This window comes from Meles meles, chromosome 2, assembly GCF_922984935.1.
Source record: "Meles meles chromosome 2, mMelMel3.1 paternal haplotype, whole genome shotgun sequence".
NCBI lineage: Eukaryota > Metazoa > Chordata > Mammalia > Carnivora > Mustelidae > Meles > Meles meles.
Window position 1 is genome coordinate 143,339,622 of NC_060067.1, and position 17,976 is coordinate 143,357,597.

Below are 17,976 nucleotides of genomic sequence, written 5' to 3' on the forward strand. Positions count from 1 at the left end.
GTCGCTTTTGCTGCCCAGGACCATCACGCCAGACACAGCGACGCCAACCTCAGGGCTGCGGCAAAACTGTGCCCTCCAGCAAGTAGCACAGCGTCTGAGGGGGAGCCGGCCACGTGGAGAAGTGACCACACTCTGGGAACATATTTTAAAACATGCCAGTGTCTTCACAAATTTTTCTATAATAAAGCAACACAGACTGAAGACGAATCAATGCCAACACCAGATAAGGGAGACAGGTGTGCATCATTACATCAAAAAGCTAAGAAATACACTTTTCCAGGTATGACGTTTGCATTTTACATACCTGGTAAGTCCAAACTGGAAGATAAACACTTGTGCAAAACAAAGCTAGAGGAAAATAAATTATAGCTTAAATTCCATCTTCCTGTCCCTTTTTCTCTACCTGAAGTCACCTTCTTTTCCAGGGGACAGCTGGGGGTTTGCCAGTACCAGTGAGTGCCAGGAAGCCACAAACAGGCCAGTCTGTTGGGCTACAGACATTCCCACTGCTGGACCACAGCGGAGCAGAACATTTTTCAAGACAGACAGATGTGAAGCCAAAAGCGGACATCTTTGGTTTCTTGCTTGGACTGGGAAGCACTGGGACGCTGGCTGGTAAGAGTCTCCTAGCCCAGACCAGGTCTCCTGGGGACCTCATTCCACAGGCTGGCTCTCTCTCTACACAGAGCTGCTCCAAGATCCACACAAGGCAGAAGGGCAGCAGTCTCTGCCCTGCAGGGTCTCAGATGGGATTCTGCCCCCCTCCTCCTTTGCCAGGGGCCTGATTAAGCCCAGACCCACACTCCAGGCACCACACCTAGGGCTGCCCCCAGGCAGCCCTGCCCACAAAAAAAAAAAAAAAAACAAACAAAAAAAAACTGGGGCTTCCAGTCTCCCTCCCAACAGGGAGGCCCATCACCCGTGTTTTGTGCTTCTCACCTGCCCAAAGGTGGGGGGGGGGACACTGAATATCCACAGACATCAGCTGTTTATGGTCTCATCTTTAACACACGGTTATTTTGGTGGCTTAAGGAGACCGGTGCTAAGCATAATTGCACCTCTTGGAGCAGGCAGCCAAGCAGCACAGAGGCACTAATGCATCATGTTGGGACCTTCTAATGAACCCCATTACTCAGAAGGCAGCACTGCCGCATGCAGTGAGTCACCGGCAGGCACTGGGCTTTGCAGGGCTTCCCGTGACCTGTCCACACTCACATCCCAGGTCCCAGAGTGGCCGTCCAGTTCCTGTTTCTCTGCAAAGTGCAACACGGGAGAGGACGTGAACAGAATCTAAGATAATCGCCAGTGTTTTTACAGGTTGCATCTAGTTTACCTTTATCCTTCTCCCCCCACTTCATACTCCCGCTGACCCCCCCCCCCCACCAAAAAGCTCCCTGTGAAACAGCTTCACCAGTTCATCTGTTTTCCTTCCAGAAAACACTTAAAAAATAATGTTAGGTATATGATACCCTGCTTTCTTCATCAGATCAGACTTCTAAAAACCAATGTAACAGTTTGCACAAGTATATTTCATTTTGTGCAAATCTTACTAAAATAAGGCTGTTCCCAGTGTTTAGGTAGTGATACACGGATTAAAGAAAGCTCTCAAGCAACAAGAAAGTCTCCCCGCATTCCAAATTCTCCGCAACCCCATCTGACTTCCCAGCAGAGAGCTGAGACCAGTGGGTTTGCCCACACCATAAGGCAACGTGTTGGGCAGAGTGCAAACCTTGGAAGGAAAATGCAAAGGGACAGAAGCTATGTGCTGGTGTGTTGGAGGCAAGAGGCGCTCCATCTTTATTCTTCCCTTTTATAAAATGGAGCCCAGATGCAGAAGGCAACAGAGATGGGCCGTCTTCGCTGCTGTTGAAGAGCTTATTACCTTCTGACATGGGGTACTTCCAGAAGCCACCAAACCCCAGTTTTTGCTTAGTGTGATCTCAGCTGCAAGAGGAGTGACTCACCTGGATGGGAGGATAACAACCAAAAATCTTGAGGGGGAAGAAAGAAAACCTGCCAAAGGAGCCACCAGCTTATGAGACTTACATTCTATAGAAGGTGGAAAGACCCGGCTAGAGAGAGAGGAGGTAGACAGAAAATTGCCCTCCCCGCAAATCAAGTATTGTCAGGAAATATCAAAGTAGAAATTTCTGTAAGCAGCTTTGCATTTAACATTCAGTCAAGACACTAAAACCTTAAAAAACGAGACCCTCTATTAAAAAAAAAAAAAAAGCTAACAACAGGAGTCCTCAAAGTCACCCAGGACCTTGTAGCACAGAATGGAGTGTTCCTGGGCCAAGGCAGCCAGTTCCTTGAGGAACTCAGGGAAGAGGGCAGCGGCCAGCATGGTGTTCCTCACTGGCAGGGGCAGGCTTGGGGGCACCCCAGCCACCTTGGCTCTGTTTGTCAGGAAGGGCTGAAGCACTCTTGGGGGACCATCCAAAAGGTTCTTGCCAATTCCTGTCCTGAAAGCATCCTGAATGGGATCTGAAACCAGAAAGAAAACGGACATGGTGACGCTCCCTGGTCCTTTAGGCCCACCCTCTCCAGTGAAGTTGGGGGCTGGGGGGCTGATGCGCTCTCTGGTAGTGGCTTCGGTCCCTGTCACTCAAGTCTCAAGACACAGCCCTCGAGTGCGCATCCCGTCCACCCTGGAGCACACACACTTGCCCAGAAGACAGCCTCCAGCATGGGGCACATGATGCAAGAGCTTCATCCCGAATCCTGTGCAAGGAACTTGGTACGGGAATTGTGGCAAGAAAATAGGCTGATTAGGAACCCTCCATGCCCAGGTCATGGCAAAGGGAAAACACGATGTCACTGCATCAACTGGAGGGAGACGTAGCTCACTACATGTGACGGGGGGCGTCCCGGCGCTCTACCTGCTCTTGCCAACCTCCTGATACTGGGGGGACCATACTACCATTACCCTTCAAGCTCTGATCACTCAGCACAGCTGCCCGAGACCAGCTGGGTGGAGGAAGCCTCTGGGAGCTCTCTGCAGCTCGGGCCGCGAGGACGCCCTCAAGACCCCGGTTTCTCCAGGCCAGGACCCCCAGGCCTTTTTGGAGGAGAGAATGGAAAAAGCCTTTTAAAGGTTGGAAAGAACAGAGAGGAGGTTGGGTGCTGGTAAGACCAACCAGACCGGGAACTTCGCATAACTGTGGGCATCTGTCTAGTGGCAGCACGTAGCTTGGAAGCCTCCATTTAAGAAAAGTTTTCAGGGGTTTCCATCTCAGTTTCAGGAACCCGTGTCTGAGATGAGATGAGCCCAAACTTGAATGTATTCAGATGACTTGCATTTCCATATCAAATCAGGTTTACTAATTAAAATGGTTCAACTTTCTGACTCCTTAATTCTTAAATATCTCCAGCGCTTCGTATATTTATAGGAATTATTTATGCCTCCTTCTGCCCCTATTCAAACAGTCTCACCACTCTTTATAAATCATTACATTCAAGTTCTTCGTTATTTTGGCTGCTTTTTAGAATTCAGTCCCATTTTTCAACACTCTGAGAAGAGTGTTGCTTAACTACAGTACTAAAAATTCTTGACATTTATAGTACTTTCCACATCTCACTCCTATAGTCTTTAGTGTTAAAAAAAAAAACAACAAAAACTCCTCTGCTTTACTGCTTTAAATATCTTTTAGATTAAAGTTTATCACAGTTCATGCCATAAAAAACTGGAAGAGTTGCTGAGAATCGGTCTGCTGCTACCTTTTAGCGGAAACCCACAACACGTCCCGACCACAGAGGACAAAAGTGTTGACGCCACCGACGTACACTGCCCACCTTGGAGACCACCCCCTTGCCACCCCCTTGCCAGCCCCCAGCACCGCAGCACTTCAAAGAGCCCAGCAAAGCTCACAAGGAAGCTGGCCTGGAGAACTGCACACAGTGGGACTCAAGGGCAGTAGTTCCAGGCTAGGATTCCACTCGTGGAATTACCTCCCCCGTATCTCTGCATCTCTACAGCTTACTGGCGGTGGCTAAGAAGGGCACCGACTCTGCTGCTCACTGGCTGAGCAACAGGAGGGAGGATGCTTTACCTCTCTGTATTTTGATGTCCTCAGGTGTCAAAAGCTCACATAGTTGCTTTAAGGATTCAATGAGTCAATAAGCAACTCAACACCAAAAACACAAATAATCCAATTAAATGTTGGCAGAAGACCTGAAATAATGAGACTATGATGAACTATCACTTTACACCTGTCAGCGTGGCTAGAATCAAACAGATGAGAAGTAACAAGTGTTGGCGAGGATGTGGAGAAAAGGGATCCCTCGTGCACTGTTGGTGGGAGGGCAAACTGGTGCAGCCACTGTGGGAAATAGTATGGAGCTTCCTCAAATTTAAAAACAGAAATGCCATATGATCCAGTAAGTCCACTTTGGGGTATTTATTCAAAGAAAACAAAAACACTAACTTGAAAAGATATGTGTACCCGTATGTTCACTACAGCATTATTTACAATAGCCAAGATATAGAAGTTAACCTAAATGTCCACTGATGGATGAATGAATAAAGGTGTAGTGTGAGGGGTGTCTGGGAGGCTCACTTGGTTAAACGACTGCCTTCAACTCAGGTCATGATCCTAGATCCTGGGATCAAGTCCCGCATCAGGCTCCCTGCCCAGTGGGGAAGCCTGCGGCTTCCCCGGCTTATGCGCTTGCTCCCTCTGACAAATGTAAAATCTTTAAAAAATAAAAAAAAATTTAAAAATAAAGGTGCTTTGTGTGTGTGTGTGTGTACACACAATGGATTATTAGCCATAAAAAAGAATGAGTTCTTGCCATTTGCCAAAACAGGGATGAACGTAGAGGGTATTATGAAGTTAGACAGAAAAAGACAAATGCCATATGATTTCACTTGTATGTGAAATTTAAGAAACAAAATGAACAAAGAAAAACAGACAAAACAGACTCTCAAACACAGAGAACAAACTGGTGGTTGCCTGAAGAGAGATGGTGGGGGACTGCGGGAATTAGATGAAGGGGATTAAGGGGTACACACTTCTGTACCCCTTATATAACTGTAACTTTTGTTATAAAATGAAGAAGTCACAGAGATGAGTAAAGCACGGGAGTATAGTGAATAACACTGTAATAATGTGTGGCGACAGATGGGGACTAGAACTTGAGGAATGCACAGAACTGCTGAATCAATGTTGTACACGTAAAACTAACATAACATTATATGTTAATTATGCCTCAATAAACAAACAAAAAAAGGAGGTTAAAAAGAAAAACCACAATGAGTCAATAGGTGTAACACAGGGGCCTCTTAATGGGTCATCCATCAATCGTCAATGATTCACCTGCCGCTGACTTCACGGAGACTTCCTGTTTCCTGCCCCACAGGCCATCCCCTGCGCTGGCCTCACACGCTGGCCTCACACGGCGGTTTATTAACCAGCTAAGGTCTGCATTGCCTTTAGCCTTGTGTTCTTAGGTTTTCAGTCCTCTACCAGACTCTGAGATTTGTGAGAGCTGCGCCCATAGGTGATGTGTCCTTCACAGCCCCCAGCACGCTTCCTTATTCACAGTAGAAGCTAATAAACATTCGCCGAGTGAATGAGGGGAGGAACTGGCCATTATCAGGTCTTCCCTCCACCTAATCTCCCCAGAGCTGGTTCATTTGCCTCATCTCCATCTTCTCTTTCACATTCGTTCCTCTTTTTCCCTCAAAAAGGGTTTTGTGGCTCATTTATCTAGCTTGATCATGAATTCAAAAAAGTGTCACCACTTAAAAAAGAAAGTGTCATTACTAAGGCTCATTTACCCACTTGAATCCAAGAATCAAAACTGTCTTCACTACTGAAGGCGAGAACGTGCATAGTGAGGACTTGCAGGGAGCCCCTCAACGAGGGCTGTGCAATCAGCATAGGAGTGGCCTCTCCATGGGTCATGGAGCGCCACCAAGCTCTCAGCTCAGCAGCAAGGAGACCTGAGTCACAGATCCTACCTACCAGGCACCTATCTGATCATACAACGTCTCCATTTCCTCTTCCGCACAATGGAAATACCCCTGACCTGACCTCCCCGCTCAGAACCACAGATCTGAAAGGACACTGAAAAGAACTAAATACAAGTAAATACCACCTCTGTGGTTTGGAAAGTATTTGAGGGGAAGTGGCTGAGCCCAGAGATCAGCAATCTCAAGGATGACAACGTGACAGCAGGCACTGGAAGTCTTCCCACCCCAGAGCAGAGGACACATGGACCTGTACTTCCGTGTGAAGCATTAGTGAGGAGGCTCATTTTTCCCCAGGGCCGCCAGGAGCCCAAGGGAACGCAGGGCCCAGGGTACAGAGCCCCTCTGGCTGCTCCACCCATCCTAACAGGGCTCAACAAGCACAGACCAGCACCTGAAGAAAAAGGCAGGGAAGAAGGGAAGTATGAATAAATGTCCAAATCAGGGGTCGTTTTCTCAAATGTTGCCCTGGGTCTGAAAAGCTGCTTGAGAGGGTTCTCAAGAGGAATACTAGCAAGATTTCAAGGTGAGGCAAGAAATCCATTTGGCACTCATCCCCCATCCACAGTGTCAGAGCCCACAGCTCCCCGACACTGTGAACCCCAATATCTGGCCCATTACCAGAACTGTCAAGCACGCTCCCGGATTCAACTCACCTCCAGGCAGTCACATCACAATGTTTCAGTGGTCAGCCCTGGGCGAGGGGACAGACAACTCCCTCGTTCCCAGAGTTTAGAGATTTTTAAAGTTGAGAGGAGGGGTCACTTTGGGAATCTGAACAAAGTTGGAAGGTTCACCTGAACATAAAGGAAAGTCTTCTTTCCCAAGGGAAGCTTCTCACAAGTCAGATCCCCCTGAACGTCACAGACCTTAGGAAGCATCAACCCTGGCTGAGTAATTTGATAACCACACATGGCACGAATGAGTTCAAGTTCCCCTGGGCACCTACCTGGCAGCCACTGTCATGAGAAGCCAGGACAGAGCGCCAAGTGTGAGCAATCCCCACCACACCTCACCCCTTCACCACTCACCCAGAACGCGTGCATCAAGGAGAGCCCGAGAAGCCGGTCAGCATGTGCCCTTAGCTCTGCGCGCCAGGCAGGCCACTCTCGGGCACTTGAGTTTTGTGGCCCCGGCTGACTACTCCAGGCCTCTAATTTCAGCTGCCTTATCCGAAAATGAAGCTAAAAGTACCTTTCTGGCCCACTCCACAGTGCAATTTGAAAATAAAACTGTCTGGGGAAGCACTTAACAAATTGAAAATTACGAATGAACAACAGCAGATGCGGAGTGTAATATAAGGAGACTCGTGTCACCTTCTGTCCACCGACTGCAAAAATGGCCACAATTCTTACAATTCTTCCCATTGAGAGGCAGATGGTTTGCTCCATTCTTGAACCCAGGCTCGCCCAATGACCTGCCTTGGCCAAAAGAATGTAGCAAATTTGACCTTGTTTGGGTCCCAAGACAGAGCCTCAGAAGATTTTGTACACTCCTGCTCTGGCTCTTGCAACCCTACAGCCATGATGTTGACAAGCCCCGTAACCTCGTGGATGAGGAGAAATACAGACCTCCACCCCCACCAACCCCATCAGCCCAGCCGGCCACCGCCCCTGTAAGTGGGGCCATCCCAGACACCCAGCCACCCACCAAAGGCAACGCACATAAGTCCAGCCAAAACTCGCCAAGCCCCGCCCCAATCAGAACCCCCAGGTCACCATGCGCACAGACTCAGGAGCCCCCTTAAATGGTGTCTTTTAAAGCCACTGAGTTGTTGTCCTAATTGGTTATGCACGAAAGCTAACTCCCCCACAGTGAGTGACCGCAGCAAGCTCCGGGATCAAGAGGAACATCGCTAACAGACCAGCCATCCATGAGCTAGGAGAAGCCACGTGGGGCCCATAGTCCACTTTTCCACGGAGATGTGGGGGCTCTTCCCCCTCCATGAATGGTCTGGCCTGGTCTGCTCTTCTCTGGGAGCCTGGACCTTAAGGCCTGCCCCTCATCTTCCAGTTGGGCCAGGCCCACCTTCCTTTCAAGATCTGCCTTGCAATGGCCTGAAGGCTCTTCACAGCCAGAAAGAACTGGAGATGGAAAACAAATCCTTCATTTAAAAGTCAAGGAACAGGAGGCCCAGGGAGAGATCAAGATCAAACAGCTGCAGACAAGGTCAAGAGACAAGGTCAAGTCACTAGAGTTCTGGGATCTTTTCAGCTTCCTCTATAGATTTAAAACTGGCCCCTAGTTACATTCTGCTTCTCACTCTCAATCTTGTTTGTGATCACATGCCTTTAGCCTGGGACCCAGAGCCCCACAATCCCCACTGTTCACTTGCCACAAGGCTGGTGTGTGTGTGTGGGGACAAGCAAAAGCCAGCCCAATATTTGGGGCCTGAGAGTCTCTGAAAACATAATAAAGAGAACTGATGCCCTCCTCAGGGTAGGATCGGCCAAATAGGGTTCTGAGTGTGCCCATAATGCCTCTTGTCAGCCCACATGTGCCAAGGTCTTTATTCTAGCCAAGCGACAGTGCACAGCACTCCTTCCCCCACCTGCCTTTGGGGCGGGAGACCAAAGCCCTATGAAGCCCTCCCGGCAGGAGCAGGCCAGCTGCGTGCAGAGGGGACCTCTCTCAAGTTGGAAGGACACTTGGGGGAGGCCCCTCACTGTCGGGTAAACAGGAAAACGTATTTAGAGGCTCTGAAGGCCCAGGAACCAGCATAGCGTCTGCGGACCCCAACCAGGAAGGAGTCTGGGGATGTGGAGGAAGAGCTGGAGAAGAGACCCAGGGGAGCCCCCTGGCTTACCTTTGGTTAGCGACTCGGGGGTCAGGTCAGACATGTCCACTCGGAAGAGCAGGTACTGCTGGGCTTGTATGAGGAGCCCTGGGAAGTCTCTCTCCACAGAAGCAAACTGCTCGATCTTGTTTTTCACCGACGCGAGGACCTGTCACACACGACACTTAATGATGTCAATACTGCACAGTGGAATTCCAGCCTCCGCTTCCAATGCATCCCTCAGGGGCAGCCCTCGCCACAGGAAATTTTAGGATATTGGGCATTTGCTTGCTTGTAACAGCCTGGGTGTTCGTGGTGGGGCACCCTCGAAACCTCAGACTCAACAGGGCTTTGCAATCTGTCTCAAATAATCGACACAACCAGCATATAGGATGGGGAAGGAAAGCAAATGAAGTAGAATAGGAGGCAAGTGAGAGAAACAGCCCGACGCCGGAGGACAAGGGGGAGGCACCCCGCTCACGCACCCCAGTGACACCGACAGGGGTGCATGTGGGCTCGGCGACCTACCTGGTAGAGAGAACGCACACTCGGCTGGAAGACCATGTTGGTGTTGAGCAGAAAGGAGCGCAGCAGCGGCTGGGGGTAGCTGGCCAGCTGCGTGATGATCCCGATGAGCAGCAAATTAACGTGGAGAGAGTTCTCCAGCATGTTCTCCAGCTTCGACAGGACCACGCTGATGAAGGGGCCTGCGGGAAGAGCACATGGCCTCAGGGCTGGCCTGGCCCCGGGGACATCTTGCCTCCGCAGCAAAGGAGCCGCTTGGCCGGCTCCCAACGGTGGGTCTGCCAGGTACAAATCAGACCCAGCCACCAAGGGGGCACCCCAGCGTGTCCCGAAGCAACCAAAAACCCAGAACAAACCACCCCCAGCAAGAGAAAGCAGACACACACGCATGGGAGCTGCGAGTTTCACTCCACGAGCAGCTCAGATACTTGGGAAATTATCGCAACCCTTGACAAAGGCCAGAGGACAAGTAATTTCATTTTAGAAATTAAAACCTACTTTTCCGTCCTGCTGCTGGCTTTCTGGGGACTGCCAAACTCAAACACACGGTGCTCCTCACCTCAGGAGGGCACGTACTGGGGTGCTGTGTGTATGTACATTTTAGTAACAGAAAAAGCCTTTATGTTAGTAAATAATACCAAACACATAGAACTATGGTACCAAACACATAGAACTATGGTACAAAACAGCAGCACCGTAAACAGTACGCCATCGGCAGGGACTATCTGTCCCCAGTGAGTACCAGGAGAAAGATTCTGTCTCATCAAATATCACAAGGCAGAAGAAAGGGAGGAAGGGACAAGCCAGGGCTGAATGAGGCCTGGGCCGTAACTTTACTCACTTTTGGAAGGTAAAGTTTGAGGTGTCATAGGTTCCTCAAGAAAGAAAAGCCATAGGACTACAAAAGCCACTCACAAATAATTAGGCAAAAAGGAGCTTTGATCAATTTGGATCACTAGAAAATTAATATGCTTTATGTTAGAATTCACTGAAGACAGTGAAAAATCAAAAAAAATTAATCTGGCATTAACAAATGACTTGAAGACGTTTTCCATTTTTACCATAAAAGTGATCCATTAAACAAAATGAAGGCATATTCTGTATTTCCCCCAGCAGAGCTATGGACGATGCCTGGAAACCATGGCATATTTCTAACAAAAGCACATTGCCATCGCCCTTGATGAATAAACATGCCTTGTGAAGATGTCACCAACATTAATACGAGTTTAATAAAAACATACTTCACCACAAGATGCTTCATTCGGAAGCCTTGGTGGTGTGAGAGAGTAAAACCCTTTACAAGAAAACAGAAGCCATCCTCAAAGAACAGCAACACCAATCTTAAACCTTACCCGTCCAAGCAAGTAACAGATGACGGCAAGATTCCCATCGCTGCCGTGATGGAGGGTGTTTCTGTAGGGGACTCGAACAAAAAAGGGACCAGCCCCTTGTGTGTTTACATTAGCCTCAACTTCCCCACCTCTGGGATGGGACAGAGCTCCTGGGTCCTGTCACACAACACGGGCGTTCAGCGACCTCTTCAAATAAAGAGCCTTGGCAGAGGCCTTGCTCACAGAACACAGCTGGGAGGCTCGGTCAAATGCAGTGCAACCAGAAATGGGATTAGATCCCACTTGGAAGCAACTTCATGGGGCTTCAGCAAAATCCCCAGAAATGAAACTGGTAACTCTTCTTAAGACATCACATTCAAGCTAGCCAGATAGATGGACAGGGAGAAAACGGCTGCCCTCCTCTACTAGGCCCAGCCTTTCCTATCTTATCCCAACCCCCACCCCCCTTATCCCACCCCGAAGCCCCTGCAGTCCCTGGCTCAGGCTCTGTTTCCCTCCAGAGGGAGCAAGGATGGGTGACCTAAGTCATTTCAGGTGGGCAGAATCTCCCATAAACACGTCTTTGACGTGAGCCCACAACTGCCCTCCCACGGCCGATGCCACCCTCGGCCTACGGGGCCACCCTGCTCACAGGAAGGTGGCTGAGTGCACAGGGCCAGGACAGACCAGCTCCAATCTGCCGCTCTTTCAGGCAGGGACATCCACCCAGCCCCCTGTGGAGAGTGAGTGGCAACACCATCTCCCTTGCACAACAGATCATTAGGTCAAGGCCAGCGACTGTCATAATGCACTAATGACATTAATTACAATTTTTTACCATGTGCAATGAGAAACATACATGAAACCCTTTCAGTTTCCCCTTTTAGTCTCAGTTGATTTCTAGCACAAAAAAAAAAAAACTGCTTAGCAACAAACAGTTGCTAGGGGAAACTCATAAGCTGCTGAAAATAAAAAAAAACTCAGCTACAACTCAGAAAGCCGCAGCTGTGTTCGGGGCTGGACAGCCCATTTCTCTTTCTTCTCCTCTTCTAGGACAAGCAGACTCCCCACCGTGTGTGTGTGTGTGTGTGTGTGTGTGTGTGTGCGTGCGTGTGTGTGTGTGTGTGTGTGTCTGTCTGTCTGTCCTGGTTGGTGTGTGTGTGTGTGTGTGTGTGTGTCTGTCTGTCCTGGTTGGTTTGGGGTTTTATCTGACCAAATGACAGCACTCTCCCCACACTGCTCGGCCTCTTGCATTCCCTCTACTACGGAGCAACCTGTCACCTTCATCTCAATGCCACAGGCTATTCGGTTGCCTTGGGTACGTTAGTCAAATGGTCTCCTCCTAGTGGACATGTGGGTTGTTTCCAGTCTTTTTCTATCATAAACGACACTGCAGTGAACATCTTTGTGTATATGTCTTGGCACACAGGTATGCATACAGCCCGTGGCACGTTCCCAGGAACAAAGCACTAGGGCATTCTGAATTCTGATCCAGTGATAAACGTCTCCGCCCGCTCTTCGGACAGCACCTCATCCCCTGCAGTGAGCTCCAGGTGGCCTTGCACACAGACACCAGTCTCATTACTTGCCAACTGCAATACTCCCGGGCTGCACATGGCCCCTGTTACTCAGCTTAGCCCAAAGACCTCCCCACCGCCAGCCCCATCTCACTTCCAGAGCTTTCTGGCTTCCCGTCTCAAACACGTCACTGCCTCGCATGACACACCCACGCACACATGGCCAGGCTCCTTCATCTCCTGACCCTTGTCTCCTCTGCCCAGGGCAATCCTCCCCGGCCATTTTTCCCTGGCAGCTCCTGTCCGCCATGTGTGCCCCTTCTCCGGGAAGTCTTTCCCATTCCCCCCGCTTGGGGGTCCTCTAGAGCGTGGCAGACAATCACTAATAATGCATTTCTAAGTGAGTACAGTTCTCTGTCCATGTCTCCTCTGAAAGCCTGGGAATTCCTTCATTTTCCTGTCTTTAGTATCTTGCCTAGAACCTGCCAAGTATTAGGAGATAAATCAAATGTTGCTGAGTGCATAGATAAAGTAATTAGATAAATGAAATGGAATGCTTTGATTTTGCTGAGCAGTGAATTCATTTCAGGGGAAATCAGGATCCCATGGAGGGATGGAAGTTAAGCCTACTGCTACAGAACACTCAGAAGTTGCAAAACTACAAAGTTAGGAGGAAAGATGTTTTCCTAAAGTTGCATATGAATTTCAAAGGAGGGGAAAAAAAAGCAAAGTTTTAGTTAAAACTACCTCTATCAAAAAACATTACATTGTGTTGGTTCTCCTGTGTATCCTATACAAAATATTGGTAGTATTTAATAAGGTGTTGTATTAGCTTTTATTTCTTGCCCTACACTAGACATTGTTTCCTCAATCTATATATTTCCCAGGGCTGAAGCTCCTTTCTAAGAAAGCTGGGATTTCCTGGCATCTCCTTCCAGGAGAGCAACTGCAAAATGGGGATGTCCACCTGGTCAGAGTCAAGGGCAGGCCCCAGGCAAAATGGGGGGACTAGTATCCCTTTCCCCCACACTAAGCTCTCTGCCCCTCCTTCAAGCAGCCAGGGCCCTCCTGCCCCCTCCCCTCCCCTTCCCCCCTATCTCCTGGGAAAACTGAGATTATCTAATCCTTCTTACTATGATGGACTGACTGACTGGATTTTAATTGAAACCCATTCACACTGAAATGTTACCTCAACTAGAACCTCAAGCCTTTTCAATGTGGGATTAAAAGCTTTCTCCCTCTTTAAATAAATTGTCAGGCACCAGTAAATAGAGGAATAAATCCTGGAGGAGGGGCAAGAGCTACTTGAAATCACATTAAGCCTTCCCCACTGGACCAAAAGATAACATGGTTTCTCCTCTTTGGGGTGACCCAAGCAGGTGGAGCCTGGTATAGACTCACCCAGCTGCTGGCTGCCTGCCAGGGAAAGGCAAGCGTCAGCAGAGGCAGCCCTGGGCGGTCTGCAGCAAGGGCAGTAACAACACACACACACCCCTGCGCCCACAAGCTCATTTTGGCCCCACAGGAGCAATCGGAGGGTTCAGGACCTCACAGCTGCAAGTACTAGAGCCAGGATCCCCCCACAGGCCCGACTCCAAGGTTACGGTCTGTCCCTCTGTGAGGTCAACTCCTAGCAGGACCTCTCCTTGCTGCCTGAACACTGTTCAGGGGTCCCGCCCCAGCCTTCCCTGTGTTTGATAAACACTCCCCTCCAGTCCCCTCTGGGAGGCAGATTCAAATTTTACTAGCTACTATTTCAGGATGTTTTCTATCAATTCCTCAACTCAATCCACTTATCCGATAGCCTGTTCTAGGCCCTCGGCTCTCACAGGATTGCTCCCTGTTGTTGGGGGTGTGTCACTGGACACGCCCATTCTCCCCCAGAGTTACAGGTTTATGTGGGTCTTTCCCCTTTGCGGAAAGGTTCTGTGATGATCCGAAATGAGCTCCCAAGCAAAGGTGTAACTAATGCCCATGGTCTCTGATGTGTGTACACAGCCAAATTTACTCAGCAGGCACGGAGAACGGAGTGCAGAGAACAACCCAACCCCCGCACCTTCGTGCAGCATACATTCTTGTGAGGGAGACCGCCATCATTTCTTCAATACATCCCAAAACACACGTTGTGGACAAAAAGTAATTAAACTAAAGAAAATGAGGCTATTAAATAATGAGACTGGATTTTTTGGTGTGGTTTCATCAGTCCCCTTACTTTATCACACAAGTATCATGGGAAGTAGTTTCTCGACTGTGTAATGTATCCTCTGATTGGCTGGGGTGGGGGAAGACTGCTAGAATGACAGGATAAAATAAATTGAAAATGAAACCCCTCTTTGCTCTTCACGGAAATACTTGGCCCCCTCTGTTAAGAAAATTGATAATGCTCCTTCCCTCCCCCTACCCCCCTTTCCTGTCACGACACCTACATGTATTTTCAAAAGCAGAACTCAGAAAGCAATTCGAGATCATCACCTGTGAATGGGGTGCTCTGAGTCCTCACAGGACGGTGACTAGCAAAGGCAGGCTCATCTCTCGCCCCAAACGGGGATGGCACGGTATCCGTGGAGGGGGTTTCTGCTATAAAAGAATCAAAGTCGTCCTCTTCCTCTTCCAGGGCCTTCTTCCCCTCTTCTGCTTCCTCCTTTTCTCCTTCGCTCTCTTCTTCCTTCCCCTCTTGCTCTTTCGAGAGATTCAAGAGATCAAGGGAGGGGAACTTCTGTTCTGTCGAGCCCTCGGTGCCAGAATCCAGTTCCTTAATGATCTGGTCATACTGGGCAATGAAATCGTCAGCCCCGGGGTTCACCTCCATTGGGTCTGAATTGTGTTCCGCCTCGGAGAGGGGAGGCACTGACTCGGAGTTTGATTCTAGGGCTGCCTCAGGCTCGTCTTCTTTTTTCGTTTCCTCAGATACATTTTGAAACGGGTCTAAATTGTCTCTATTCTGTTCCTCCTCTGAGTCTGTTTCTGACTGAGCACGGGGCAGGGGGCCGTTGCTCAGGGGGGGACCCCGATCCTCAGTCTGGCCTGGGCTGGAGGGCCTTGCGCTCCCCTCCTGGGAACCCCGTGTGTCCTCAGCGTCCTTCTCGGCACACAGCCTGTACACCATCACATCATCCTGAAAGTCAGACTCCTCGATGTAGGACCCTTTGAAGAGCAGGATGGCATTCTTCTTCATCTCCTGGATGTGTTTGGGGGGATCGACAGGTGCCGGCGGGCCTGAATTCTCCAGATCATCGAAAGGCCCTGGGGAACCCACATCCGCCCCCGAAGAGATGCCCGTGTCGTAGCTGTCATCCCACTCCAGTTCCGTCTGGCTCTTGTCCTTTCTTGGAGCCAGCGCGCGGCCGGTCTTCCTGGGGAGCTGCTGCGGGAGGTGGAACATCGGATAGGTAGGGGTGAGAGCACTGTCCTCTGTCAGACCCTGGCAAAAGGTCTCAGGGTCGGGAGAGTCTCCGTCATACAGGGCGGACCAGGCTCGGCAGTCCCTCATGCAGCAGAGGATGTTGGCGTGGGCCTCCCACAGGTACTGCAGGTAGCTGACGTCCAGGGCTTTGCCGTACTCCACGATGCAGGCCGACGGAGAGAACGCCTCGGCCGGTGGCTGCTCGGCGGTCCCTGCCACGGGAGGCACAGACACATCAGAACGAGCCCTTCTCTTGCCCTTACAAGAGTTGAGGCAACACAGGCAGGGGATGCAGGTAGGACTCACGCGGGTGCTAAGATTCTGTCTCACCAGCTACTTTAGTTCTAATAATTTCTGATTAAATGATTTCTGAATAATAAAAAAAATTATTTGTTTTTAAGAAAGAACACTAAGGGGGCGCTTGGGTGGCTCAATTGGTTAAGCGTCCAACTCCGGATTTCAGCTCAGGTTATGATTTCAGGGTCTTGGGATCGAGGTCTACATTTGTTTAAGATTCTCTCTCTCCCTCGCTCTTCTTTTAACCCTCCCCCCATCATGTTCTCTATAAACAAATAAATAATCTTTAAAAAAAAGAAAAAAAGAGGGAATGCTGGTAACAGAACCCCGACCCTCAGCACAGCCAGAGGAGACCTAGAAATTCACCATTTCTCCTACGGCGGGTGCTTTATCAACACTAACTGCTCCTCCCAACAGTCTTCTATGGCAGATAGCATTGGCCCCATTTACAGACAAAGAAACTGAGGCTCAGAGACAGAAGATCTGTTTGAGGGCAGCCTCTGTGCTCACTTTGCTTGATGCCGCACCTTTGCAAGCATCTTTGTCTCTTTGTCATCTAAATCTCTAGGAGGCAGGGCCAGAATTGGACATGACATGACCTGTCTACCTGCCTGCCTATGCAACCATCCATCCATTAGGGCACCCATGCACTGGACAGCAATCCAAAAGAACGTGGAATTGGGGATCAGAAGACCTATCAGCTGTGAACCCTGGACGAGTCACTTCCTCTGAGTACGTTTTTTCATCTGTAAAATGGAAGCACTATTTTTTCACAGGATTAAGGAAAGAATGTGGCCAAAGTTGGGGGCACTCGGCAACTGTCTGCTTAACTTAAATTTTGAATTCTGCAGCAAGGTCAACCCCAGAATCATTCTTGAAACAACTTTCTTAGTAAATAAAAAAAAACATCAATTTTCAAATAGGTTCTAAAAGCTGACTACTGGTGGGAAAATAGAAGGTATCTGTACTAGCACCTAAGAGGAAAGTATCTTTAAAATACAACTTGTTCCCCTGTCACATAAATTATTAATTTCCATGACACACTGTACCTTTATTTAAAGAATCAGTGTGACAACCTTAATTTGTAACAATTACACTGACACCAAACACCCTGATATTTTCTTAGTCAAGGAGCCCACTCTTAGATGAAATACACTTTATCGGACAGGACGGTACCTGGGTAGACAGGATGACACTGTTTGGGGAACATCAGAATACGAACGGGAAACACTGGGGTCAGTCCCAGAGCTGGACTCTTTCCTAGCGGTCAAGGTCAGGCGGAACCTCCCTAAACTGAAACAGCCTTCTGACCACTAAGCGTAAACAAATCCCCCTTCGTTACAGCTGCCTGCCTGAGAGACCAGGCTGATCCAGCTAACCAATTAAAGTTTACTCGCAGATGATCAACTATAGCTGGCAAACAGCACAAGTACTATAATTCCTATTTTTAAAAAAACAGAATATTTGTGTTATTTTTTTTTTAAAGCCCAGAGTAGGTTAATCAAATGAATCAGATCCTGCTGCCATCTCACAAATTTCTTTTAAGGTTTTATTTATTTAATAGAGAGAAAAAGACAGCAAAAGAGGGAACACAAGTGGGAGAGGGAGAAGCAGACTTCCCACAGAGCAGGGAGCCAGCCAGATGCAGGGCTCAATCCCAGGACCATGAGATCATGACCTGGGCCAAAGGCAGATGCTTAACAACTAAGTCACCCAGGCATCCCTCATCTCACAAATTTTAAGTTTTACAGTGATATGTTGTTGGCAGGCAAGCATCCACAAATGAGTCACTTTGGAAATTAAAATAAGGGAAATTAAAATCTTAGCTAGAACCATCTCCACGCCCCCACCCCAATTCTGTTTAAAAAGACCTGCTGGTACATGTTTCTGTATCCATACCCTGAGGAGGCCACCAGGAAGCCCAGTTAAAATAAAAGTGTGGGGGGCGCCTGGGTGGCTCAATGGGTTAAAGCCTCTGCCTTCGGCTCAGGTCATGATCCCAAGGTCCTGGGATCGAGCCCCGCATTGGGCTCTCTGCTCAGCAGGGAGCCTGCTTCTTCCCTCTCTCTCAGCCTGCCTCTCTGCCTACTTGTGATCTCTCTGTGTCAATAAAAGTCTGGGAACACTGACCCGGGGACTGGTGGGCATCTCAA

The 17,976-nt window shown here is 49.0% G+C and overlaps 1 protein-coding gene across 2 annotated transcripts in view; it reads right to left on the reverse strand.

Moving 5' to 3' along the window:
- Positions 1–1,425: 1,425 nt before the first annotated feature.
- Positions 1,426–17,976, reverse strand: part of FHIP1A (FHF complex subunit HOOK interacting protein 1A) — a 228,112-nt gene continuing 211,561 nt past the window's right edge. For both annotated transcript variants that reach the window (XM_045993518.1, XM_045993525.1), the window contains 4 exons: positions 14,596–15,738; positions 9,279–9,457; positions 8,781–8,919; positions 1,426–2,487 (listed from right to left, as the gene is read on the reverse strand). In XM_045993518.1, coding sequence (XP_045849474.1) covers positions 2,234–2,487; positions 8,781–8,919; positions 9,279–9,457; positions 14,596–15,738 — 1,715 coding nt within the window. In that variant the 3' untranslated portion in view covers positions 1,426–2,233. The remainder of the gene's footprint in view (positions 2,488–8,780; positions 8,920–9,278; positions 9,458–14,595; positions 15,739–17,976) is intronic.